At 45.7% G+C, this 27,256-nt stretch overlaps 1 protein-coding gene across 2 annotated transcripts in view; it reads left to right on the forward strand.

The window, feature by feature from the left end:
• LOC139749449 (atrial natriuretic peptide-converting enzyme-like) overlaps positions 1–27,256 on the forward strand; it is a 1,171,820-nt gene that overhangs the window by 41,633 nt on the left and 1,102,931 nt on the right. Inside the window, exon 1 of one of the 2 annotated variants that reach the window (XM_071663333.1) lies at positions 25,552–26,486. The exons of the other annotated variant lie outside the window; for it this stretch is intronic. Within the exon in view, the coding sequence (XP_071519434.1) occupies positions 26,442–26,486 (45 nt within the window). The 5' untranslated portion in view covers positions 25,552–26,441. Of the gene's footprint in view, positions 1–25,551; positions 26,487–27,256 lie in introns of those variants that run through there. 2 annotated transcript variants of the gene reach the window in all.

Below are 27,256 nucleotides of genomic sequence, written 5' to 3' on the forward strand. Positions count from 1 at the left end.
TGCTCAACCGAGTCCTGTGACGCGTTAGGTTGGTTTAGTTATTTAAGCTGTAGGCTTGCCATATATATATATATATATATATATATATATATATATATATATATATATATATATATATATGAGAAGAAAGATCATGAGAGGCAAGTGTTTTGGGAGCAGCTAAATGAGTGTGTTAGCGGTTTTGATGCACGAGACCGGGTTATAGTGATGGGTGATTTGAATGCAAAGGTGAGTAATGTGGCAGTTGAGGGAATAATTGGTATGCATGGGGTGTTCAGTGTTGTAAATGGAAATTGTGAAGAGCTTGTAGATTTATGTGCTGAAAAAGGACTGATGATTGGGAATACCTGGTTTAAAAAGCGAGATATACATAAGTATACTTATGTAAGTAGGAGAGATGGCCAGAGAGCGTTATTGGATTACGTGTTAATTGACAGGCGTGCGAAAGAGAGACTTTTGGATGTTAATGTGCTGAGAGGTGCAACTGGAGGGATGTCTGATCATTATCTTGTGGAGGCTAAGGTGAAGATTAGTATGGGTTTTCAGAAAAGAGGAGTGAATGTTGGGGTGAAGAAGGTGGTGAGAGTAAGTGAGCTTGGGAAGGAGACCTGTGTGGGGAAGTACCAGGAGAGACTGTGTACAGAATGGAAAAAGGTGAGAACAATGGAAGTAAGGGGAGTCGGGGAGGAATGGGATGTATTTAGGGAATCAGTGATGGATTGCGCAAAAGATGCTTGTGGCATGAGAAGAGTGGGAGGTGGGCTGTTTAGAAAGGGTAGTGAGTGGTGGGATGAAGAAGTAAGAGTATTAGTGAAAGAGAAGAGAGAGGCATTTGGACGATTTTTGCAGGGAAAAAATGCAATTGAGTGGGAGAAGTATAAAAGAAAGAGACAGGAGGTCAAGAGAAAGGTGCAAGAGGTGAAAAAAAGGGCAAATGAGAGTTGGGGTGAGAGACTATCAGTAAATTTTAGGGAGAATAAAAAGATGTTCTGGAAGGAGGTAAATAGGGTGCGTAAGACAAGGGAGCAAATGGGAACTTCAGTGAAGGGCGTAAATGGGGAGGTGATAACAAGTAGCGGTGATGTGAGAAGGAGATGGAATGAGTATTTTGAAGGTTTGTTGAATGTGTCTGATGACAGAGTGGCAGATATAGGGTGTTTTGGTCGAGGTGGTGTGCAAAGTGAGAGGGTTAGGGAAAATGATTTGATAAACAGAGAAGAGGTAGTAAAAGCTTTGCGGAAGATGAAAGCCGGCAAGGCAGCAGGTTTGGATGGTATTGCAGTGGAATTTATTAAGAAAGGGGGTGACTGTATTGTTGACTGGTTGGTAAGGTTATTTAATGTATGTATGACTCATGGTGAGGTGCCTGAGGATTGGCGGAATGCGTGCATAGTGCCATTGTACAAAGGCAAAGGGGATAAGAGTGAGTGCTCAAATTACAGAGGTATAAGTTTGTTGAGTATTCCTGGTAAATTATATGGGAGGGTATTGATTGAGAGGGTGAAGGCATGTACAGAGCATCAGATTGGGGAAGAGCAGTGCGGTTTCAGAAGTGGTAGAGGATGTGTGGATCAGGTGTTTGCTTTGAAGAATGTATGTGAGAAATACTTAGAAAAGCAAATGGATTTGTATGTAGCATTTATGGATCTGGAGAAGGCATATGATAGAGTTGATAGAGATGCTCTGTGGAAGGTATTAAGAATATATGGTGTGGGAGGCAAGTTGTTAGAAGCAGTGAAAAGTTTTTATCGAGGATGTAAGGCATGTGTACGTGTAGGAAGAGAGGAAAGTGATTGGTTCTCAGTGAATGTAGGTTTGCGGCAGGGGTGTGTGATGTCTCCATGGTTGTTTAATTTGTTTATGGATGGGGTTGTAAAGGAGGTAAATGCAAGAGTCCTGGAAAGAGGGCAAGTATGAAAGCCTTTGGATACAATGCAGAAAAATGATCAATTGTTTGTTCGATGAATTCGAAAGCGCTGGTTGACTCCATGTATATATGCGGTTATGGTTGGTAAATGATTTTAAGAAGTAAAATTTGACGTAAATGTTGAAATAAACGCCAAGGATAATTAGTAAGTTTAGGCAACAAATTAGTTATACTTTGTGAAAAAACTGGAGATTAAAGTATTTTCAGATAGCCTGGGGTGGAATCTTTCAAATTTGGGAAATGGAACGAAGGAATATGGTAACGTGGGCGAAAATTTAGGAAGCCATGAAAAATGTGGAAAGTCGAGAACTATCGGATATCAAAACATGGTATATTTGAAGAAATATGAAGTTACAACAATTCCTTTGTTAGATTGCGAGCACGGTAGCATAAATTTCGCAAGATACGATGATTTGCTAAAAAATGACTTTGAATCAACTGGGATGTTGAGGGGTTTGGTTTCTGATTCATCACGAAATGTTAAGAGAGGATTGTGGAAATATAAAAAGAGAACGTGAATCAGCGCAGTAAAACGTGTTTTTGTTTGGAGTTTGGGCAATGTAGAGAACTCGAGTGTGTAATTGTCAAGAGGATTACTTGATATCGTGTATGATATATATATATATATATTTTTTTTTTTTTTTCTTTTAAACTATTTGCCATTTCCCGCGTTAGCGAGGTAGCGTTAAGAACAGAGGACTGGGCCTTTGTGGATATCCTCACCTGGCCCCCCCTCTGTTCCTCCTTTTGGAAAATTAAAAAAAAAAACGAGAGGGGAGGATTTCCAGCCCCCCGCTCCCTCCCCTTTTAGTCGCCTTCTACGACACGCAGGGAATACGTGGGAAGTATTCTTAATCCCCTATCCCCAGGGATTATATATATATATATATATATATATATATATATATATATATATAATAATATATATATATATATATATATATATATATAATACTTTCACGCATTCCTCACGTGTCGTAGAAGGCGACTAAAGGGGACGGGAGCGGGAGCCTGGAAACCCTCCCCTCCTTGTATTTTAACTTTATATATATATATATTATATATATATATATATATATATATATATATATATATATATATATATATATATATATATATATATCATTATACTTTGTATCCCGCGTTAGCGAGGGAGCGCAGGCAAGGAAACCCACCACCACGTAAAAAGCCATGGCCCCAACCCCATCCACACACTCATAAATGTGTATAGGAATCATAAAACAAGCCCCACATCGCGCCACATATACATTCCATTATCCGAAAGTCAACATTTCAACTTTGTCGAAAAACATTACACATTTACACGCCCCCACTGTGAGACATTATATACCCAGACAATCTAACTGAATTCCATGACCCTTGTGCTGCCTGTCATTCATCCGTTCTTCCATTCGTCCAACCGCACTACCGTGCCACAACAATCAACAAATGAAACTCCCCCCCCTTCTCCCACATTGCTGCGCAGTTCAGCCAATAAGAAAAAAGCCACATGCGTTTCATCTGTGTTAGTATCCGTGAATGACAAACAAGCTTACACCAGCAACTTCCATACCCAATTTTGTTCGCCATGTATAAAGTGCTGACGTCCACATTCTGTGTTGATTGCCTCCGCTCTGTGTGATTCGTTCGTTATGGTGTTTGCGCAATCCCACTGATATCCAAATAATTACTGAAGACCGATTTGTTCTTAACTGTGATCCGCATCAGCTTTACACGGGAACCAATAGTTCATTCACATTACGTTCGTTTCTTCTTAGCACCGGGGATTTACAAATGGCAATTCCCAGTTCTGAAGGTAGCAATAATAGTTAACCATCTAGCGGAAGGAACGCTTAAAGTTATCAAAGTCTGGCATACGTGCCCATCTTGTAACAGTCTTGAACCGTTTCAGGTACATAAAAGCAAACAGCGATGGTACGTTTAATAATCAGCTGGGATGAACTTGAAAAGGACCCAGTCTAAGTTACTCTGAAGTACAGTCTTGGTTAAGGCAGTTTAAGTAAAGCTGAGTGAGGACGTTTATGTGTTGGTGGTAGGTTTAAAGTAAGTTGGGGTGGTAGGTTTGATATTTAGAACATTCTTGCGAAGGGAGGTTGTGAAATGTACCAGCATGAGGTAAGTAGGTAAAGTACCCAGTTTCTTGGTTAGGTAGGTTAATGCAAGTAACCAGTCTGGGGAAGGTAGAATTAAAGTAACCAGTCTGGGGTAAGGTACGCTTAAAGTATAAAGTCTGGGGAAGGTACGTTTAAAGTAACCAGTCTGGGGTAAGGTACGTTTAAAGTAACCAGTCTGGGGTAAGGTACGTTTAAAGTAACCAGTCTGGATAGGGTACGTTTAAAGTAATCAGTCTGGGGAAGATACGTTTAAAGGGACCAGTCTGGGGAAGGTACGTTTGAAGTAGCCAGTTTGGGATAAGGTAGGTTTAACGTAACCAGTCTGGGGTAAGGTAGGTTTAAAGTAACCAGTCTGGGTAAGGTAGGTTTAAAGTAACCAGTCTGGGGTAAGGTAGGTTTAAAGTAACCAGTCTGGGGTAAGGTAGGTTTAAAGTAACCAGTCTGGGGTAAGGTAGGTTGAAAGTAACCAGTCTGGGGTACGATAGGTTGAAAGTAACCATTCTAGGGAAGGTAGGTTTAAAGTAACCATTCTAGGGAAGGTAGGTTTAAAGTAACCATTCTAGGGAAGGTAGGTTTAAAGTAACCATTCTAGGGAAGGTAGGTTTAAAGTAACCATTCTAGGGAAGGTAGGTTTAAAGTAACCATTCTAGGGAAGGTACGTTTAAAGTAACCACTCTAGGGAAGGGACGTTTAAAGTAACCATTCTGGGGAAGGGACGTTTAAAGTAGCAATCCAAGGAAGATGCGTTTAAAGTAACCATTCTGGGGAAGGGACGTTTAAAGTAGCAATCCAAGGAAGATACGTTTAAAGTAACCATTCTGGGGAAGGGACGTTTAAAGTAACCAGACTGGGGAAGGGACGTTTAAAGTCATATTATGTGACGTCCGCAGAACCTTGTTTTTTCCTGTCTAGATTAGCAGGATGTTGATTATTTTTAAATCGCTTCACCACTTTGCAGTATGTCTTACCTATCTCAGCCCAGAGTTTGGAATTATACGCTTTACTTTAGGGTTGGAAGCAGATAGCTCTCTCATTTATCATACTTAGGTCTTGGGGTGGAAAATGGCTTTGTGGGAAAACCAGAAGGTAAAGATTTTTATCTGATTTTCGTGTCTTGTGGAATTACAATCTAAGTCTTGACTGCAACGTAATGAACTGCACCACACGTTCGTATTTTCGTTAAGTAGATAAATGGCATTCCCTCGGAAGAGTAATAAGGCAAGATGAGGTTTTTGATAAGTTTACAGACGTGAACATTGGAAAGATTCTAAATAAGGCTTAGCCCTCCTAGAGCTCTGTATGTAACCGTTCGTAAGGAAACGTGGCTTTGACGATAAGCCTATTATAGCATTTGCAAGCCTAGGCCAATTCACGAAGTATCTACCGTGAAACGGGTTAAACATATACCTTCGTAAGTGTTATCCTGAAGGTACAGTTGATGTTAATTCATACCCTGTCTGAAGGTTACAGTTAATCTTCATACCCCACTAGATATAGAGTGTTAACCTGCATTTCTTGAAAGACTCGGTACGTCTTAATCACAACAACAGGCTGGCGGTGCGGAGGGGCGGCACTGGAAATTAAGTTAGGCTGGTCGGTCGTTGCTGATGCATTTCTTCCTAACTTACCTCGGTAATAATCCCTGGTGAAATTAGACTCAGTACGCGAGGATAAGCCTCCTGGGTTATACACTTGACTGTGTAGGATTAGAATAAGTCTTATTTGATGTTTTTATGATGTATCTTAATTTTCATGCGGGCGGTCAGAGATGTTTGTAAGTCAAGTGTCCACAAATGTGGTGACCTTCATAATGAAGATGTCATCCGTATATGTTGATCTTTATAAATTTCGCATGTCAGCGTGAAATCCATTTACACACACACACACACACACACACACACACACACACACACACACACACAGTTCTTAGACCAGTGTAATGTCAAGAGTAACCATTACTTCTAAAATAAGGAGATAGAACAATCTGTCATAACATGAAACATATCATAAAACCCCAGGACCCCTTTTAAAGGGTTCCGCAGGTTCGAGGTTGCACTCCAGGGAGGAGCAGGGGCATGGTGGACTCTTTTAGAGGGAAAAAGTTCGATCACAAGACTCTACTCCTTTTCGTCTATAGATGATGGTACAGCTTTGCCGAGTGTGACTTCTCACTGGCGATGTAACCGATCTCCGGCAGAGTACGGTGACGTCGATATATACATATCTCTATCTGTATCTGCGATATATATATATATATATATATATATATATATATATATATATATATATATATATATATATATATATATATATATATATTGCAGTAGGTGATAATTGTTAGTATAGAAGCGTTTCATTTTGTCGTATTTCAATGATTACGTGCAACTTTTGGTATTTGTATGAGGAGGATACATTTGCTTGAAAACCTTAGAATAAAGACTATTGTCCATGCTGGATATACGTATGTTGGAGATCAAGACTCGTAGATGAGTAATTAATGGTTACTCCTTTACAAGATTGTTTGACGAATTGGTTCGTATTGATTGGTTATCTTTTCGGACTGTCCGAAAAGCGTTTCTCTCTCTAGAAACAAGCAAGGCTTATGGCCCTGATGGCATCCATGCCCATGGACTGGGAGTGTGTGCCTCAAAGATTGCACGTGTGCTTTAACATCTACCAGTTCCAAAGTCTTTGAATTAAAAGGCCGGGCCGTCCTACCCTAGGGATCCTACTGTTGTTGTGAAGGGTTCTTGCCGTTGTGTTCATTGGGTCAAAATAAGACGTCGGTACCATGGAAACTTGCAAAAACACCGCTACCTCACTAACGTGGGGAAACTAATATATATATATATATATATATATATATATATATATATATATATATATATATATATATTACTGGATAAAAGTCAGTCCCGGTAATACATATTGGAGATGACATTACTTAACGCTGGACTGGAATACATCACGTGACATCCTTCATGTGTGTACGAGTGTTGCCAGGAAGGTTGCCATCACGTTTCATTTGTGTCGTTTTAAATAGTAACATCCTGACTCGGTATGCAGAGTGGGGGAAAAAGGGAGACCATGTTTTTGGTAAATCGGAAGTTCCGGGCGTGTTAGGCAAGTGAAATATGTTTTGCAACGTCCGCAGAGTTGTATGACTGACACACACACACACACACACACACACACACACACACACACACACACACACACACACACACACACACACACACACTTTGATTTGATTTGTGCCACAGTCAGCCGCTAGTTTGTCATGCACCCCGTGCTCATCCTGTGTGAGCGGTAGCGCCAAGAGGATTACAGAGGTCACCAAGGGTCTTCGTCCAACCCTCATCGGGCAGGTATGACCTAAATTGTTACGATGTTGGTTCGTTACATAAGGTTACACTCTTTCATACGGTAAGGTTACCGACTTGATGTAAAAATTGGATACAACCTCAGAATTTCAGGTGCCTTGTTATAAATAGTAAGATGTTGACATTTGTTGCAGGGTTTGTTTAGATCAGTTCTTAGTGTTCTAATTTGTGTCCAGATCTCTGGCCACAACCTTTACAATTCACATGATTAACATCTCCAGTCAGGCCAAAGCGCCGATAGTGACCTATATCCTAGCCTTAGTCTGGCAGTTACAACATAATGTAATCTGCTGATCTTATTTCTTTTTCCATATACATGTTTTCCTTGACACATCTCACTGTGATGGAAAATGTTTCTACTTGTGCTTATCTGAACTCGTCCACTTCAGAGACGTCTGTTGCTTCCTTTCAGATTACAGTTTTACTGCTACTGATTGAGAAATCAATGTTGGTTCCAACAGCATTACCAAGTGCAAGTTTGGCTACAGCATCAGCTATATGCTCGGGGTGGCATATATGAGAAGGAATCCAGAGGAGTTTGATTTCAGTAGCTTGACCAGTGATGTCTGAATGTGTGTCTGGCTTCAGAGACCAGCATATTACATTGTGATGTCGGGTTGTTCAGGATAAGTTGGGAGGATCCAGAATAAGCGGTATAATTGAACTGTTTAGTGTGGTGATGTGTACAAGCTCGAGAGCGACTGAGTATGGCTGACAGTTGTAGAGTAGATGCTCAGTTGTTTATTGTAACATTAGTCTGTGATCTCTTACCATTGGGTTGGATCACAGTGGCAGCACTGCCAGTGGCAGAGTCGTGAGAACCGTCAGTATAGATGATGCACTGGGCTATGTTATTGTCAGTCTGAGTTTCTGTATATGGTCAAGAACTCTGGTTTTGGAACAGTTTTGATGACAAAGTAGTTTCTTGAGGGGATAAGTAGTGATGGTGATGTTAAAAGGAGTTATTTGCTTAGCGAAAAGTGATATTCCTGGAGATTTCTGCGATTGATTCGAGTAATGCAATGATTAGTATGTTGGTCAGTGTGGGGCTAAGTACCCCACCTTGAAGAGTGCCAAGTGGCATGTCTTTACCCTCGCTTTTGTAACCATGAAACAAGGCAGAAGACTGTCAGTTAGAGAGAGAGCCATTTTCGAGGACCTTTGCCTTTCTATCATACACTACCATTGGAACTACTACACCATCACTAGTACCCGCCTTTGCAACCAAGGCACCAGGAAACATAGCCCCTAACACCCACCCTACGACTAACTTCAAATTCCATCCGCTGTCATGTCTCCTCCCAGGTACGTAAAACACTTCGTATCTTCTAGGTTCTGTCCACTCAAACTCTCACTTCATCCTGCCTGTGGCTCCCTACATTACAAAACCTTAGCTCTTTTATTTTTTTTTTTTTTTTACTTTAACTCCTAATCCTCTTCTCTCAAACGCCAAACTAAGAAACCAACTTCTGCAATTTCTCGCTCGAATCTTCCACCAGAACCGTATCATCAGCAAACAACTGACTCACCACCAACAAACGAAGAGACTTGCTCATCTCTCTCTCTCTCTCTCTCTCTCTCTCTCTCTCTCTCTCTCTCTCTCTCTCTCTCTCTCTCTCTGTATATCTATATATATTTGTTTATATAATCTGTCTATATCTATCTATCTATCTATCTATATAATATACAACGTTAAAATGACGTCCATATTCAAGGTGAACATTCGAGGAACACGTTGTGGAAATATGCCATTCCTGTTAGATTTCATTATCGTGTTAGTTGATTTGCGTGTGTTAATTGATGCATCAGCTAGATTAAATAGGTTGTAAATTGTCGTTACTTGTCATTCATTTTGATTTTAGAGTCAGTGTTGAGCTGTGGTAATTGTCCAGGTACCGTAGAGTGCCAGGCTCTGCCACATTGGTATTCCCAGGCCTCGCATAGTGCCAGGCTCTGCCACATTGGTGTTCCCAGGCCTCGCATAGTGCCAGGCTCTGCCACATTGGTGTTCCCAGGCCTCGCATAGTGCCAGGCTCTGCCACATTGGTGTTCCCAGGCCTCGCATAGTGCCAGGCTCTGCCACATTGGTGTTCCCAGGCCTCGCATAGTGCCAGGCTCTGCCACATTGGTGTTCCCAGGCCTCGCATAGTGCCAGGCTCTGCCACATTGGTGTTCCCAGGCCTCGCATAGTGCCAGGCTCTGCCACATTGGTGTTCCCAGGCCTCGCATAGTGCCAGGCTCTGCCACATTGGTGTTCCCAGGCCTCGCATAGTGCCAGGCTCTGCCACATTGGTGTTCCCAGGCCTCGCATAGTGCCAGGCTCTGCCACATTGGTGTTCTCAGGACTCGCATAGTGCCAGGCTCTGCCACATTGGTGTTCTCAGGCCTCGCATAGTGCCAGGCTCTACCACATTGGTGTTCTCAGGCCTCGCATAGTGCCAGGCTCTGCCACATTGGTATTCCCAGGTAACAAAGTGACGTGGTCTACCACACTGGTGTTTCTAGGCATCGTAGAGTGCGAAACTCTACACAGTCATGTTCCCAGGTGTCCTAGAGTGCCAGACTTCACCACAGAGATTTCCTCAGGCATCGTAGAGTGTAAGGCTGTACCACAATGGTGTTCTTAGGGATTGTAGGCTCCACCTTCGTGGTGCTGGTGCTCCCAGGTATTATATTGTGCCAGGCTGTACCACAGAAGTGCTCTCAGGCATCATATTGTGCCTGGCTGTACCACAGAAGTGCTCCCAGGCATCATATTGTACCTGGCTGTACCACAGAAGTGCTCCGAGGCATCATATTGTACCAGGCTGTACCACAGAAGTGCTCTCAGGCATCATATTGTGCCTGGCTGTACCACAGAAGTGCTCCGAGGCATCATATTGTGCCAGGCTGTACCATAGTGGTGTTCCCAGGCATCTGCTATACCACACAGGCGTTCTTAGGCATGGTATAGTACCAGGCCAAACCAAATACGTGTTCCCAGGCGTTGTGCAGTGCCTTTCTCTACCACGGATATATTCACTGGAAGGTGAGCGCGTATTGCTTCCCACAGGTCGCCACGGAAGACATCTTTTCCTCTCCATGGATCACTAGAGGATCCTCTCCTCTCCTCGGCCGGATCTGCCTCGGGCGGTTCTCCTCCTCCTCCTCATGGGCGAGTCCAGTCGACATGCGCCTGCCTTCTCAGTAGTTGCAGGGAATGCATCGGAGGCTCCTTCTCTCAGTGGGACAGTCCTCCTGGAGTCGTCGTCGACCTCGCCCTTTATGTCTACTGATTGCATCAGAGGACCCTCTCTCTCTCGGACGTGTCCTCGTGAGATGGTTCGTCCTCGTCGTATATCCACTTTATCAAAGCGTCCTCCTCCATGTTGGGGAGTTTCGTGAGTGTGGTTTGGGTGGGCCACACATTCCATGTTCCCACCAGGCTCGTGTACATCTCTGGATTTGTTCCTTTAAGTGAGAGCTTCGTTCTGTTTACGAAGACATACATAGTACTGGAAGAGAGCGTACTGGATGTGCTCTTAACGACGGGTATGTTTGTTCTTACATGAGGCCATTGTATGCGTGAAAGACGACATACAAAGTTGTGCTGACGGTTTACGGTAAGGGACAGAAGTCGTCCTCAAAGGAAGAGAATTTCATATTGGGACCTTGTCAGAAGGGGCGTCGCAGCAGTTGCCAGAGTTCGGCATCTTGGTTATTGTGGTAATTGATCGTGAAGTTGTACATTGTAGCACATGAAGAAGTTTCCATTGTCCTGCGGGTCGTGATGAGATTGTCTCCTCAGGCGGGGCAGAGATACTCATTTCCCGAGCGTAAGGCTATGCCAGTCATGGTGTGTGGAGGAGTAGTTATGGTAGCCGGATAATCTTGTTCACCTCGTACGTGTGTGGCTTGAGGCGATGTGTGATGTACTCCCTGACTTGGCTGGCGCTCTGTTGGACAGTGGGATTGGAAGGCTCGCTTTTCGAGCTGGTTGTTTGGTGTGAGTTATCCTCTTGATGCCCGCGTGACGTGGCCGGGACGGCGTTTATTACGAGTTTCTCCCTTTGATATGGAAACTCTGTAGGAGGAGGAATAACGTAGGTTATCTGCCGGACTAGACTTGACAAGCGTTTCTATGGTAGGTCTGGCGTTTGTGTGTATGTCCACGTTTCTCGAGGGCGGTGAGGGCCTCGCGTTCATCCGTTTTCTCATTATGTAGTGCAGAGGCATTGTTGGTGCGCGCTGCCTTCTGTCCAAGGGGAGCTGAAGGCTGAGGCAGTGTGTCTCAGTCGCCACAACCATCTGAGTTGGAGGGAATGTCGTGAGGTCATGGGTGATACGGCACAAGGATGGAAGACGCTGGGTTGTATTTGTGACGACTTAACAGGGGCAGACTGTAGTCTGAGATTTGCTAACGTTGGGAACCATGGTGATGTAAGGTTATAACCCCGGGCAGGAAGGTTAGGGTCGCTGCGTGCTAGGCCTCTGTGCACCTGGAACAGCTTTGCTGCAACTTTATATCACTGTCTGTGGTATGTGGATATTCTAGGCCGTGAATAAGACGTCTTTGGAAGGCACAGCCCCGTTACCTGTTTGTGATCATGCTTGAGGACGCCTGCCGTTAAAACTTTCATTTGTAGAGCTGTTGGTAGAGGATTGGTGTCCATGTCAAGGTCCAGAGTGTGGCCCTTGTTATTATCCACATCGCTTCATTTGAAATATTTCCCTGTACTGTTGTATAGTGGCATGAAGGTGTGACGAGCACTGGTGCAGAGTTATCAAATGTAAGACTAACAGTGTACACAGAGGGGTCTGAAGATTGTGATAGGCTGCGTTGTTTCTGGTAGACATTGTCCTCGTGATGTTAAGTCTACAAGTGGTTCGATCCTTTAGGTATACCTTTTGTTTTGCTGATGATTCTAGTCAATTCACGTTCCAGAGTGCTGGTGTCGTGTCCTTTCTGTGCTGGTATCATGTGTTACAGGGCCTGTTTGGGGTTTACCTTGCCAAATGTAAGAGCCCTCGATTCAGCAGGCGAAATTTTGAGATGGTTTTGCACATTTGTTAAGTTACTCTTGGGCAGTTTGTAAGGAGGTATGGTCCAATATCTGTAAGCATTACGTACGAAATGGTTGGCGTCAGGTATTGTTCTCCATTAGAACGTTCACAAGGGTAGTACTCAGCACTGCTGATGTTCAGTTTCAAGGTTGCTGTACAAGCACAGGTGGTGTTAGAACCTGACTTCGAACGCTCTTCCCAGTAGGTTGTCTTGGATCCAACTTAGTCTTTCTTATAACTCCCTTTTCAGCAGGAGAGCAGTAAAATGGGATATATGTTTGCTGGCATAGTGGATTTCTGGAAGGGTTGGGATAAATATTCGTGGGTTTGTTATTATTACTACTTTAGCTAAGTGGTCCTAGTGGTCGTTTTTTTTTTTTATCAACTTGTCTATTGTTTGCCTCAAAGGGTCCTTCGTCAACTTGAAGGCTGGCTCCTGGATATGGTCGCGGGCAAAACTTAATGGGGAGAATCCATCTTGGACACTTGTCCATCATACCAGGTATTGCCTTTAATCCCTTTGTCTTCGATCATTTTCCTGGTGGTGTGTGGGTATGGTCGACCTTTGCTGTACGTTTAACTGGTTCATCTACCTTGAGCGAGTCCTGTTCACTTGGGCGGCATTGGTGACACGTCCAGTGCTTGCATCAGAGAGATCCTCCTCCCTCTGCTGGCCGAGCCTTCTTGGCTCAGTCGGCCTTGAGCCTCGTACAGATGTTACCTAAAGTAGCTCCATCTTCTATCGCTGGGTAAGTTAGTGCTTTTCTGTACGTCTACATCCATGACTACATCGCCGATAACTTAATTACTTGTCTTAACTAGTCTTTACGTACTATTACGTTAGCATTACTAGTGGTTGCTCGCTTATACATTAGAACGTATCATATATAAATGGTTGATGGTTTATGCATGGTAGGACGTGTTTGATCCTTGAGAGGTAGTAATCTAAAACAGATGGCAGTTAAGTTTGACGAATAACTTATACATCATGCAACAGGTTATACTTCATGATACTTCTTGACAACCCATCAATATGTATATCTCTGGGTTGAGACTGGAATCCCCAAATATGCCAACTCAACTGCTGCTTGGTATACATGAAGAAGTGTTTCTTCATGTGTTATCCCTGGTGATGGGAGAGTGAGAGTACGAGTAATACTCTCTCCTGCGTGACGCAGAAGGCGTCTAGAGAGGGGTTGGAGTGGAGGACTAGAAATTCTCACACTCTTGTCTTTCATTTTCTGAAACTCTGAACAGAAAGAACCAAGCGAGGATTTATCCATCAGGAATCGGTGGTCTGCTCATTAGTCGAGAAATGGCCTTTCTGTCTCGTTATTCAGTCAATAGATTACGTGATTAATTACGTGTGTGTATTATTACCGAGATGCGTGAGAACTGCTGTCAACGTAGATGCCGTTTCACGACTGATCGAAGACAAGGAAATGTGAGGCGCATCTTCGTACTACACAGGGAGGAGGCAAGCGGGTCGGGCTGTACCTATTGTTGGCTGTTGTGCGCTGACGGAGACAGCCTGATGGTCTCGCTAGACCAGACGTTCTCCACAGGAGGTACTTCCTAGAAGAGGGGATCACATTCTCCTTCGGACCTCACTGAACAAGGCAAAAACCGAGGAAAATGCTCATTTACATTTTCTGAAGCTTGATCAGTCCCTACTTTGCATACTTGGAAGCTTAATCAGTACCCCTCGTTTTTAAGGGACCCTTACCTTAACCCTGGGTGACATAGGGAGGGAGCTAGTAATATCTTAGATATTTCTCTCGGACTGGATATAAGGCAGTGCAGAACACTATCCCTCTGTCTTGCTCCGTATTTGCAGAGTGTCGGTACCATACATTTGTTTGGCCGGTTTGAAGTTGTCGTAGAGCATTTAACTGGAAAGATGTAAGAATTTGACTTCACCTCTGCTTACATTCTTATTCTTTTTGCCTTTCAGATTTTGGGAAGGATGTTCGTCTATGTGTTGACTGACTGCTTTTAGAAGGACTCTAATCATTTTAGAAAAATTATAGTTATACTTTGATTTAATTTAGATCCAGGTGGATTATCATCTCATTGTGATTATTTGATTAATTTTTAGGAAATTTTGACAATATTTAAGTAGAGGATGTAGTTTCCGTAGGGGTTATGGTTCAAATAGTTTCCATGTATTGTTTAAAACTATTATTTGATAACTCATTCAGTCGATTATTGTAAGTAACTGAGTGATTATAAATGGCTTTGATTTTGGGTTATAGTGAATTATATGAATAACGAAAATGTTTGATGATTATCTAAGTAGCTGAATTGCATGAAACCATACCACTATTGCACTTCACCGGTGAAAAATGCTCTTGTAAAGGTGGCTCCCCCTGGGGTAGGTGAAGAGATGCTCATGTAAAGGTGGCCTCCCCTGGGGTAGGTGGAAAGGTGCTCTTGTAAAAGTGGCTTCACCTGGTGAAGCTTCCGTAAGACAAACCCAGAGAAACAAAATTCGCCACCAAATGTAAAGGTTTGTTGTTGATGACTGTACTTAGTCATCTGGAGGTTTCTGACGTGAACTTGTTAATTTATGAATTCTTTACACGAGACTACGTCATGGTGGAGTGCGAGACTACGTCATGGTGGAGTGCGAGACTGCGTCATGGTGGAGTGCGAGACTGCGTCATGGTGGAGTGCGAGACTACGTCATGGTGGATTGCGAGACTACGTCATGGTGGATTGCGAGACTACGTCATGGTGGAGTGCGAGACTGCGTCATGGTGGAGTGCGAGACTGCGTCATGGTGGAGTGCGAGACTGCGTCATGGTGGAGTGCGAGACTGCGTCATGGTGGAGTGCGAGACTACGTCATGGTGGAGTGCGAGACTACGTCATGGTGGAGTGCGAGATTACGTCATGGCGGAGCGCGAGGCTTCGTCATGGTGGAGTGCGAGACTACGTCATGGTGGAGTGCGAGACTACGTCATGGTGGAGTGCGAGACTACGTCATGGTGGAGTGCGAGACTACGTCATGGTGGAGTGCGAGACTACGTCATGGTGGAGTGCGAGACTACGTCATGGTGGAGTGCGAGACTGCGTCATGGTGGAGTGCGAGACTGCGTCATGGTGGAGTGCGAGACTGCGTCATGGTGGAGTGCGAGACTGCGTCATGGTGGAGTGCGAGACTACGTCATGGTGGAGTGCGAGGCTACGTCATGGTGGAGTGCGAGGCTACGTCATGGCGGAGCGCGAGGCTACGTCATGGTTGAGTGCGAGGCTTCGTCATGGTTGAGTGCGAGACTACGTCGTGGTGGAGTGCGAGGCTACGTCATGGCGGAGCGCGAGACTACGTCCTGTATTGTGTATCGTGTGTGCAGCCTTAAAGGTTAGTAATTAGCATCGTGCAGGTTAGAGTGGCGTCTGGCCAACTCTGTTAACTTCTCCGTCTCTTGAATAGGAACAGCGTTTTGAGGCGTGTTGACACGCGTCACCAGACACTTGTTGGCAACATCAGTAACTTCATAGAAAACGATCTTGATGCCCATTCTCTATGCTTTAAACATGGGTAAACGCAAGTAAATCACAATTTTCAGATTGGTTACTACAGGAAATCGCGTCATGAGCTTTTTTGCCGAGATGTCATATAGATTGTATCCTTTTATAAGAGATTTTACTTTGACGTGGAATATGATTAATAGTCATATCTCTATCCGGATAGCCAGAATCCCTGTATAAGTAAAATGTGGACCGAGAGAGAGGAGGATGAGTTTTTAGCTAAGATGGCATGGGCAGCTGAGGCCCTAATCAAGGCCTCTTTTATATATATATATATATATATATATATATATATATATATATATATATTATCCCTGGGGATAGGGGATTAAGAATACTTCCCACGTATTCCCTGCGTGTCGTAGAAGGCGACTAAAAGGGGAGGGAGCGGGGGGCTGGAAATCCTCCCCTCTCGTTTTTTTTTTTTAATTTTCCAAAAGAAGGAACAGAGGGGGCCAGGTGAGGATATTCCAAAAAAGGCCCAGTCCTCTGTTCTTAACGCTACCTCGCTAACGCGGGAAATGGCGAAAAGTTTGAAAAAAAAAAAAAATATATATATATATATATATATATATATATATATATATATATATATATATCCTGAGCCAGGAACGCATTTTATCGACCAACCCCTTTGGGGCGGATGAACATCTGTGTTGATTGTGGACCGACTACCGCAACCAGGATTCGAACCTATGCGCTTGACTCTGCGATGCCCGTGAATGCGTCACGGTCACGAATGCTAACCTTAGCTACACCACGGGAGTCCAGAATGACTTGACAATCACCACAGGTTATCTGCACGTATCATCTGGAGAGTAAAGCAGTTGGCACCGCCTGCTCATCCACCCGTCCCTCTGGCTCAACTGCCGGCGGGAAGAAAAAACGAAAAAGAAAGCCGAGAGGAAAGTGTGCGGATAGTGAAAATAATTAAACTGTTGTGGAATTTTCATAAAAGAACGTGAAAAGTTGAAAAAGTTCTGTATTTAAAAAGAAAACTCTGCTCTCGGGCTGGACTCTGGAAAGTGGGGGAAATACCACCTGCATTCATTCTTCTCGAAGGTGGAGTGGTTACCAGGAAGACATGACTGAGGTATTTGTCCGGCTCTGATGTGAAGGTGTTCATGGTCTTAACGTCTACTGCAATGAAGATAAGAGAGAGAGAGCCATCTCCCACTTGAGTATTACATCTGTATTTCAATGTTCATACCGGTGTTTATGATCTTTGACTCACTGTCTAATGTGAAGATATTTTCTTTGTAGGATCTGTTTTGTGATTTGAAAACATTTCTGATGATATCTGTGCAATTTTTTTTTTTTTTTTGAGTGAATCATTTTAAGTATGATAGTCTAATTTCATCATTCAGAAAAGAGACAGTAAGAAACTAGGTTTTTTTCGTGACGGAATTAGTTTTGTTGCTCATTTATGAATTTGTTCTAGTTTTTCATTTTTTCATCGAGTCTGGTGACCAGAACTGACTATAATAATCCGTCTCAGTGTGACGGGGTGGATTAGCAGGACTCTGTTATCAGCCCTGTTGTCCTTGCCACAATTATTATGTTTCTCAGGTGTTACGGCCCAGCTTGCAAGGAGCTGAGGTGCACGTTGTGATCAACATTTCCTCCGAACGGTTCGAATGACGCCATCTTTGCCATACGCCCTGCTTGTGTTCTGAGAGAAGCGCATCTCTAGACTCGAAGTAACAGGTTACAGGGAAGGGAGGGAGGGGCATAGGAATTGTAATATGTGTGTTATCGGTGAGGGATTTTTTAGTTGCTGAAAGTGGTGTGAGAGGAGGAAAGAGAATCAGAGCTGTTGCTTCATTTGGGAAAAATCACTTACCTTGCCCCACCGGCCTCATAACAGGAGTGGTTAGGTTGTTGATTGGCGAAGTGAGACGGGCGTAGTGGAGGGAGGGTGAGTGTGTTTGGGGGGGAGGGTAGGTCGTCATTACCGCAATGATCATCTGTCATACTTTGAGCAGACAGACAGACAAGCACCGCCCGGGGGGAGAGACGGTAATCTTCCCAGGGAAGACAAAAAAAAAAAAAAAAAGGAAATTTGAGCAAGTTTGTCCAGTAAGCGGTGTTCATCTGCCATTACTGGCACTAAGAGAGCGGCAGCCGGAGGAGGTAGCGAGGCTGATGAAGCTACTTTACGAAGGGTGTGGTCTGGTGCAGCAGGTTGGTGGTGTGTGGCTCTTGTGTGGAGGATTAGAGGTGGAGTTAGATCCACAGTGGTCGGGGAGGAGACACTGGTCGTGATCATCTGGTGGACGAGGATGGAGACCGACGATTTGCTCCAGATCTTTGAGACCAGAGAACCCGAGGGCTTCAGTCCAGCCACCGTCTGTGGGAGAGGAGGTCCGCCGTCTCCCCCGAAGTGGGCGTTGAAATCTCCCCAGCAGAGGACAGCCTTCAAGCCTGGGAGTGGGAGGATGTGGCGGCATCGTGTCGGGAATGCGAACCGTTGAAAGAAAGTTATGGGAGAGCGAGAGTCGGGTTGGGAGAGTCACAGGCGAAGATGGAGGGACATGATGGGAGGTGGGAGACAAGGGGAACGTCAGATGATCGCAAAGTTTGGAGGTTCATTGTTGACGACGCGCATGCAGCCGTGTTGTTGGTTGTGGAATATTCATAAACTCCTATAGAGCATAAAGGCGGATGGTCAGTATAGCTAGGTCTGCGTAGTATAGCTAGGTCTGTGTAGTATAGCTAGATATGCGTAGTTTAGCTAGGTCTGCGTCCTATAGATAGGTTTGCACAGTATAGCTATATCTGCGTGGTATAGCTAGATCTACGTCGTATAGCTCAAGATGCTCAGTATTGCTAGGGATGCGAGTAGTAGTAGTAGTAGTAGTGGAGACATCATTAGAGGTGTATGTGTGTGTGAGAGGTACTCAGTGAGGTACCAGGAGAGTTACTGGTTGGGTAACGTTAACCAGGAGGGTTGGTCATACTTTCTCGGTTCAGCAGTAAACAAGCAGAGCGGAATGGCGAGCAAAAGCCAGGCGGCACTATAATGGGACCCTGTGGGGCAACGTGACCACCCGAGAGAGAGAGAGAGAGAGAGAGAGAGAGAGAGAGAGAGAGAGAGAGAGACGACATTACAGAATGATGTGGTCGCCTGATGAGTCATAACACGACTTGCTTCAGTCGTGCGAAGAAAAACCAAATCTTTATTTTCTTGACTATTTTGATAACGTAAGAGTGACGGTATCATAAACGATGAGTATTTATCAATTATCTATGTATCAATTATCTATTTATCAATTATCTATTTATCGTCACATGTGGGTAATCATCATCGCATTATTTTCTAACATCTGATTGGTCAGTCAACTGACGACAGCTTCCCCATAACACGTATCATTATCCTGTCAGCTTTGTCACTCATTTTGAGGTAATGACTGGAATTACCTGGCTGACTGTTGGTTAATGTGGCACAGTCATGTTACCTGCCTGACTCCTGGTTAATCTGGTACAGTCTCGTTGTTTTTCTAGCAATTGGTAAATCTGAGAGTGATGTTGCCTCCCTAACTATTGGTTAATCTGACATAGACGTATCACCTCACTAACTTCTGTTTACTGTGGCACAGACATGTTCACACGTGACCTAACTGGTGTCTTGTGTTACAGCCAATGGGTCGCGTAATGGTGGCGTTTTGACCCCCCATGAATACAACGTTACGACCTTTGAGCACGATATGTTACGACCCTTGGATATGATGGCTGAGGGTCGTACCCCTCAGTCTCAAGGGTCGTAACGACTTACTCAAGGGTCGTAAGATCGTACTCATGTTCGTTGCCAGTATAGTGGTTGACATGATGCCAAATATAGTGGGTTGTATGGTGTGAGTATAGTGAATGAAATGCATGTGGTAACTCGGGTTGAATGTACGTACTGTATTTGCGCGACATGACGCTAGTATGGCGTGGTATGGTGCCCTTATGGTGGGCAGTATGATGCCAGTGTAGGCAGCATGGTGTCAGCATAGTGGGAAGAATGGCGCTAGTATAGTAGTCGGAAGGTGTCACCATAGTGCGCAGCATGGTTCCTGTATGGTGCGCAGACTTGCTTCACTATATACTGGGCGGCACGATGCAGACATAGTGGGTAACACGTTGGCAGTGTATTGGGTATGGTGTTGTATCATGTGGTATTGTTACCGTATAGTGGACAGCATGATGCTGGTGTATTAGGGGGCACGGTGTTGATATAGTGCACAGTGTGGTTACAGTGTATTGATTGGCGTGAGCAAAGTATGGTGTCAGGAGAGTGGAGGGTATAGTGCCAGTGTAGTGGGAGGAATACTGTCAGTGTTGTCGGCGTCGTGGTGCTAATATTGTCCACAGTATAGTATGCTGCATGGTGCCAGTATACTGAACAGAGTGGAGCTCGTATATTGCTTAGTATGGTGACAGTATGATGAGCGGCTTGGTAAATTGGGCAGCATGACCCAGTACAGCGAGGAGCAAAATGCCAGTACAGTGGGCGACAAGGTGCTTGTATACTGGGCGGTATGTTGCCAGAATAGTGGGCGGTATGTTGATAGTATAGTGGGCGGAAAGATATCAGTATTGTGGATAGCATAGTGCCAATATAGTGGACTATAGTGGATCGATATAGAGTGACTTGGAACAATTTAAGTGCTACTATAGTATGTGGTATGGTACCAGTATGGTGGACGGTAGTCATTATAGTGACCGTCATGGTGCCAGCATAGTGGGGGGTATGGAGGAAGCATGATGGGGAACATTTTGGGAATATTGTGGGCAGAATGGTGTTAACATTTTGGGCGCCATAATGGTATGATCACAGTATGCCATCATTGTGAGCGATATGGTGCCATATAATGCGTGGCATCATGCAAGCATGATGTGTGGCATGATGCCAATATAGTGGGCGGGATGGTTCTGCTATATTGGGAGGCACTGTGCAAGTATATTGGACGCCATATTGCCAGTATAGTGGACGGCACTGTACCAGAGTAGAGGTGGCGTAGTGGGCACCAGGACTATGGTATAGTGAGCAGTATGACGTCAGTGTAGTGGGAGACGATACCAGTATAGTTAGAGGCATGATGTCAATATAGTGCGTAGTGTGGTGCCAAAACATCAGAGGAGGTAGTAGGGTGCGGGGATATTGGTCATCATGTAACAGGTAGGCAGGACGGGCAGTAGTAGAGTGGATGTGTATACGAGCAGAGATGATGCGTCATGTGGCGCGGTGGACGGGTGACTTGAGGAGGGTACAGGCTGTTGAAGAAAGATGTGCAGCGATGAAACAGAAAAACATACGACAAAGATAAAGAACAAAAGGAAGACGCAGCACGATGGCAGGAGATAAGAGAATATGGGTCACTTTGAAATGAGGCAAGTTGTGTGTGGTTGAAGGGGTGGGGATGGGATGAGGGAGTATTTGGACTGGAAGACGTGGTACGTTTTGTAAACAAGGAAGAAAGAGAAGCTAGAAAATGGGACCAAATCAGCGGTTTACTCAGCGCGATGGAACTGACTTTGGCAAATTGATAGAATGGGGTCTGACTGGCTGCAAGACGCTAGGAGCGTTGAAGGTAACGCTCGACATAGAAATGTGAAGTTAGCAGGTGCTGCTAGACAGTCGTACAGATTCCCACACGGGTTGAGATCGACGGAGTGTACGTCAAGTGTGACAAAGCAAGAGGAGAGGGATGGAGAAGACTGGGTGATGGCACAAGACGAGAGGAACCAGATCAGGCCAGAGGAAGGGACATGACAGGGGTGTATGGAACTTACTAGTCGCTACAGTAGTGCCGTAAAGTGAAGGATCTGTATACCAAAGCATGTGGAGTAGTGGCAGACGGTAAGGAACTAGGATACAGAGGATGTATCAGGGCAGCAGCGACGGTATCCTGGGAGTGGTGGAGACTGAGCTCTGAAAGGAGTTATAGTCTACCCTGAGCTGCCAGAGAGGTAGACGGTAACGAGGAGGAAAACGGAAGATAAAGGAGGAAGGGGATTGGTTCCTTTCATAAGGGAATCCATTGAATTACGGGAATTATTACTGGATGACGCCTTCATACCGTACACAGTGGGTAGAACTTACGGTGGTGCTGTCTACAGCGCTCCAGGAATCTGCGGTGAACCAGAGTAGATGTACATTGATGACTGCGAAGGGAACAGGTGAGGAAGACTGCGAGACAGATCCTAATTAGTGATTACTGGGGACTCGGTGTACAGAGATTTAGACCCGGAGGGAAACTCTTGGAGACGTGGAGGTACGAGTTACTCAGATGTGCAGGGGAGATCTTCCTGTACCAGAAATTTAAGCTAGTTGTAGGAGGGAAGATACGTTATCATGCTTGGAATATCATGTAGATAAATCACATTAAACATGACGCACTACTTAAGACAATAGTGATCATATAGTGCTTGACTGTGTGCTGGAGACGGGTGCAAGAGAGAGAGAGAGAGAGAGAGGCCAGAAGAAGCACAAAACTCTTAATAAGAAATTTAATCGAGGCGACTGTATTGAGCTGATGAAGTTCTTTGAGCACGTAGACTGGGAAAGGATGTCGTACTGCGAGAAGATAGACCGTTGCTGTATAAGGTTTGGTGAACTGAGCTACGGAGGAGGAGGCAGGTATGATAGTTATGGGCACCTCGGGACACTTAAGAGATGAGGGAGGATGGAAGGAGCTCCGAGTGGTAGTGTGGCTGAAGCACATACGTCTCTGAGCCGCTCAGCATCAGCGAGACACAGGAGAGCAAGAAATGAATATCAGCAGGGTAAGGAAGGAGGAGCAGAGAGGTTTTGAAGGTAACGTTGTGCACAAGGCTGAAGACAACCCAAAGCTTTTCCCCGTCAAGTTCATCAGAAGCAAACTGTCGGTCACAAGTCACCTAAGCCACTGTTAAGGAAGGACCCTTAAAGAGGAGGAGGAAGTAAGTTTGGGGCTGAATGATGAATTTGATTATGAATTGAAGTGTTTTCACACTGTGGGATAAGGTTATACCAGTGTTGAAAACGGGGAGGGGGAGAAGGAGTCTCGTAAAGTGTACGGATTAGCAGTAGTGATAAATAATCAGACTGTTAAAACAACTTTGCCTCCTGGGGGCTGATGGGGGCAGAGGTGTGCCATTTGTGCTGAAGGAATACGCGGAAGCACTTGCAAGGCCTCTTGAAATATTGCTTTGCAGGACGCTAGAGGAAGGGGAATTGCTAAAGATATGGAAGAGGGCAAATGTCGGGCCAATATTTAAGAAAGGAGACAGAGAAATCTCGCTAAACTCGAGGCCTGTCTAGTTGATAAGTGCACTTTGGAAAACATTGGAAAAGATAATTAGGAAAAAGTGAATGACAACCTGTCAAGGAGAAACAACACGAAGACAACATGTTTTCAAGGAAACCATGTTTTCCTGACATCTCTGTCAGTAGAAGTCTGTGTGGTGTAGACTTCCGAAAAGCTTTTGATGCTGTGCTTATCGGAGGTCGATTAAGAGGGTAGAGTTCCAGGCGGAAATAAATTGCATCTATCTTCCATGAACAAAGGATTAACTCTGGGGGTAGGGGGATACTCTGATAAGAGGCGTGTTACTCAAAATGAGCTGGTGTTACAGGTGGCCGGCCTGCCGGAGGACTTGAGGTTTTGTTCCCCTCATTATAGTCGGTGTATGTTCATGACTGGCCTGAAGGACGAGACACGTATCTAGATATTTTTGCCCAAGATGCCATGGTCATGGGAGGAGCGAGGAATGTACTCGATTGCTGCAGTTTACAGGCTGACCTGGACTGAATCCGTGGTTGGTCTGGTAGATGGATGATGAGATTCGCTCAAAGCAAGTGCAAGTTATGAGGATGAAGCTGTCTGAAAGAAGACCCTAGTGTAAATATTACCTCCCAGAAATTAAGCTACAAGTATCAAGTATGGGAGATGTATGGGCGTGAGGAGTCGTCATTGTACCCAGCGTCGCCAGAGTTACACATTAGGAGCATTGTGAAGTAGCTAACTGTCTGTTGGCACATATTAAGAATGGATTTACGTCCATGGACGAGGGATGAGGAAATGTTCATTAAGCTATTAACAAAATGTTACACCAACGCCAGATAACGCCTCTCTCGTCTGGTCATCGCATCTAAAGAAGCGCAAACTTATGGTTTGAGAGAGGGTCTAAGGGAAGGACAGGTAATATGGTACCTGACTCGAGAGAGGTGAGCTACAGTGAAAGATTGTGGGCTACACGAGAAGAGAGAGAGAGAGAGAGAGAGAGAGAGAGAGAGAGAGAGAGAGAGAGAGAGAGAGAGAGAGAGAGAGAGAGAGTTACCTCATACCAGCCTCTAGATTCCTAGAGGAGATGGGTGATGTTAGCAGGGAGCGGGTCTTCGTGAGGTGAGGTTACCAGAGATCATGATCAGCAGCTGAGGGGAGGAGACTGGTGTGAGGGATGTGAAGGTGGTCTGGTGTGGTGTGAGGCTGGTGCATGGCTGGGATGGTCTAAGCAAGACGGTGATTCCGACATCATATAAAGATTTATCTTCTTGGTGTGGAGTGTATAGGGGACGCGAGGCCCCCACGAGTGTAGAACTCCCTCACCGTTGTGTATAGGTAGGTATTTACGGTGGGGGGCATGACGTTAGGATAGTGAATGGAAATGCATTAGGGCGGTGGGTGGCATGGCGTCAGAACAGTGGGCGGCATGGTGTCAGAGTGGAGAGCAGTGTGTTCGGACAGTGGGCGGCATGGCTTCGGACAGCGAGAGGCCTGGCGACAAAACAGTGGGCGGCCTGGTGTTGAGACACTGGGCGGCATGACTTTGGAAGAATTGCGAGGATTGCCGTCAGGAGAGTGGATAGCGAAGCGTCAGTGTAATGGGTGGCTGATCATCTTTACGGAGATTCAAGCTGTCAGCTTGAGTAATAGCTCTTGAGACGTTAAGCTTTTAACAAGCGGCATGCGAAAATATGCTTTACTGAGGAAGAATTCCAGGTTTAGCGTAAAAGCTTGCTAGCTTTGGCGGGGAGGACTGGTTGCTGTGGTGGGGAAGGTTTGTGCACGGGGGTGAGGAGTGTGTATAGCTGTACGGGCCAGAGGTTTAGCTTTGCTGGGGAAGTCAGCACTACGGGGAGGACGGTGTCAGCGTTGTGGCCGAAATGGTGTCACGGCGATGGTGGTGTCAGCGTCACGATGGTGTCATCATCGTGGGTGGTGACTCGTTGTCAGCGGATTGGTCAGGTCTGTTTCACAGAATTGTTGGTGTCAGCAACGAGGGCACGACGGTGTCAGGGTGATGATGGTGTCAGCCCGGTGGTCAGGAGGGTTTCTACGTGATGATTGGTGTTAGCATGGTGGTCGGGGGTGTCATCGAGGTAATGGTGTCAGCTTGTGACTATGGGTGTTCCAACGTGACTGTGGTGTCAGCGTGGTGGGCAGAAGGGTGTCAGCGTGACGATGGTGTCAGCGTAACGGCCGGGGCGGGCGGCGGCGGCATGGTCGGCAGTTCTCCCTGGGCGGCGGCAGCGCGCGGCTGACGGCAAGGAGCTCCAGCCAGCAAGCAGCGTGACCCACGGACCACACACTCTCCCACCCTCCCACCCCGGTACACCTCTCACTCACACTCACTCACTCACTATCTCTCACTCGCGGTGCCTCACACGCTCTCATCTCTCTTTCTCTCTCTCACTCACTCTACCCCCAGGCCAGTTCCCACTTGTGCTCTGCCGCCCACACAAGGTACCCACCCCGGTGCCCCACACAGAGCCAGTGGGCTCAATAGCTAGCCAGTAGAGCGGTAGAGCCACTGTGGTGTTGGTCAGGTCATAAGGCCCAGCTGGTTATGGGGCAGTGTGGTGCGAGTGGTGGACCTCCTCCTGTGGCTCCGGCAGTAGGCCGGCCTGTGTAGTACCTGCTGGTGGTCGGTCTGAAGTGGCTGGAAAATAGAATCACCCCACATGAACACTGTGGTGCTGACGACGTAGATCCAGTATTTGGGAGCTCTTGATACTCGGCCAGTTCGTGGCCTGACTGGTGGTACTGTGGTCCTTCACGTACCACCCAGCACGGGGGTCACTTGGTATCCTTGGTACTACGCGACCCAGCGACCTGACCCCGATTCGCGGTGTGCCGGCGAACGCGCGCGTGCCCGAGTCCGTTGCGCTGCCAGCTAGCCCTGCCCCCCATCAGTTGCCCCGAAGACCTGCCCTCCGTGACCTCCCGTCGGGGCAGCTCCTCTGACGCATCAGCAACCATCGTCCTCCTCCTCCCCGTGACCTTGCCCCTCAGTGGGAACCTGTGTGTGCTCGCGCGCGCGCGTGTGTGTCTGTGTGTATTACATTCTGTAAATTGTTGTGTGACATTTTTCTCCAAGGCTCGCCTCCAAGAGGCAAGTCCCACTACCGCCTTCAATTACGGTTTTGGAAGCTAGTGTAACAACGGCCGCCATGACACGCAAGGACGACGAACTCTCCGACGGGAAGAGTGTTCAGGTAAGTAAGGTCGTGATCCAGCACTACCATCCATGAATATCATCCTGAGTTGTCTTGTGTATCAGCACCTTACATCTCCCTCCCTCTCTCACGTACACTCACACAGTCGGGTCATCTGGCCTCCCTCCCGTAGACTTCGTCTCGCTACACACGCAGTGTCATTTAACCCACCTGCCTCCAGTCTTTGTCACTCTTTCTCCACACCCATTGTTATATCTCCACCCTTCCCAAGTCACTTTAACCCCCCCCCCCCTTACAGTCAGTTCTACTCGCCTTCCCCTACTTCCCCCATATGCATATAGTTCCTCTTTCTCGCTACAAATACGGCCCGACCTCCTCACCCCAAACGCAGTTACAGTATCTCATCCTAAATAGCAAGACGCACTCGCCCCACACACCTCCAGTGCCACATAGTCTCTCTCTCTCAACCCGTATGTTGTCACTTTCACTCTCCACAGCCAGCCTCACCTTACAGACCTTACTTTCTTCTGTAAAAGTGCATCCTCTCACTTCATACAGAACTACTGCCTCTCGCCACTATACAATCAATCTCTCACACTGCATAGAAGCGCACACTCGTACATCACACTCGCAGTTTTTATCATCGCTGATAACTCCACTTTCCTCCCCTCGCCCGTATTCAGCCAGTCTTCTCTGTCTTCCAACAGATGCGATGACTACCTAAAGACAGTGTTGTTTAAACACACTGAAGGAGATTCATGAAACTAACAGGCAGTCTCTTGGACACGTCACACTTACCCAGTTCACAC

This window comes from Panulirus ornatus, chromosome 1 (assembly GCF_036320965.1).
Source record: "Panulirus ornatus isolate Po-2019 chromosome 1, ASM3632096v1, whole genome shotgun sequence".
NCBI classification, from domain to species: Eukaryota; Metazoa; Arthropoda; class Malacostraca; order Decapoda; family Palinuridae; genus Panulirus; species Panulirus ornatus.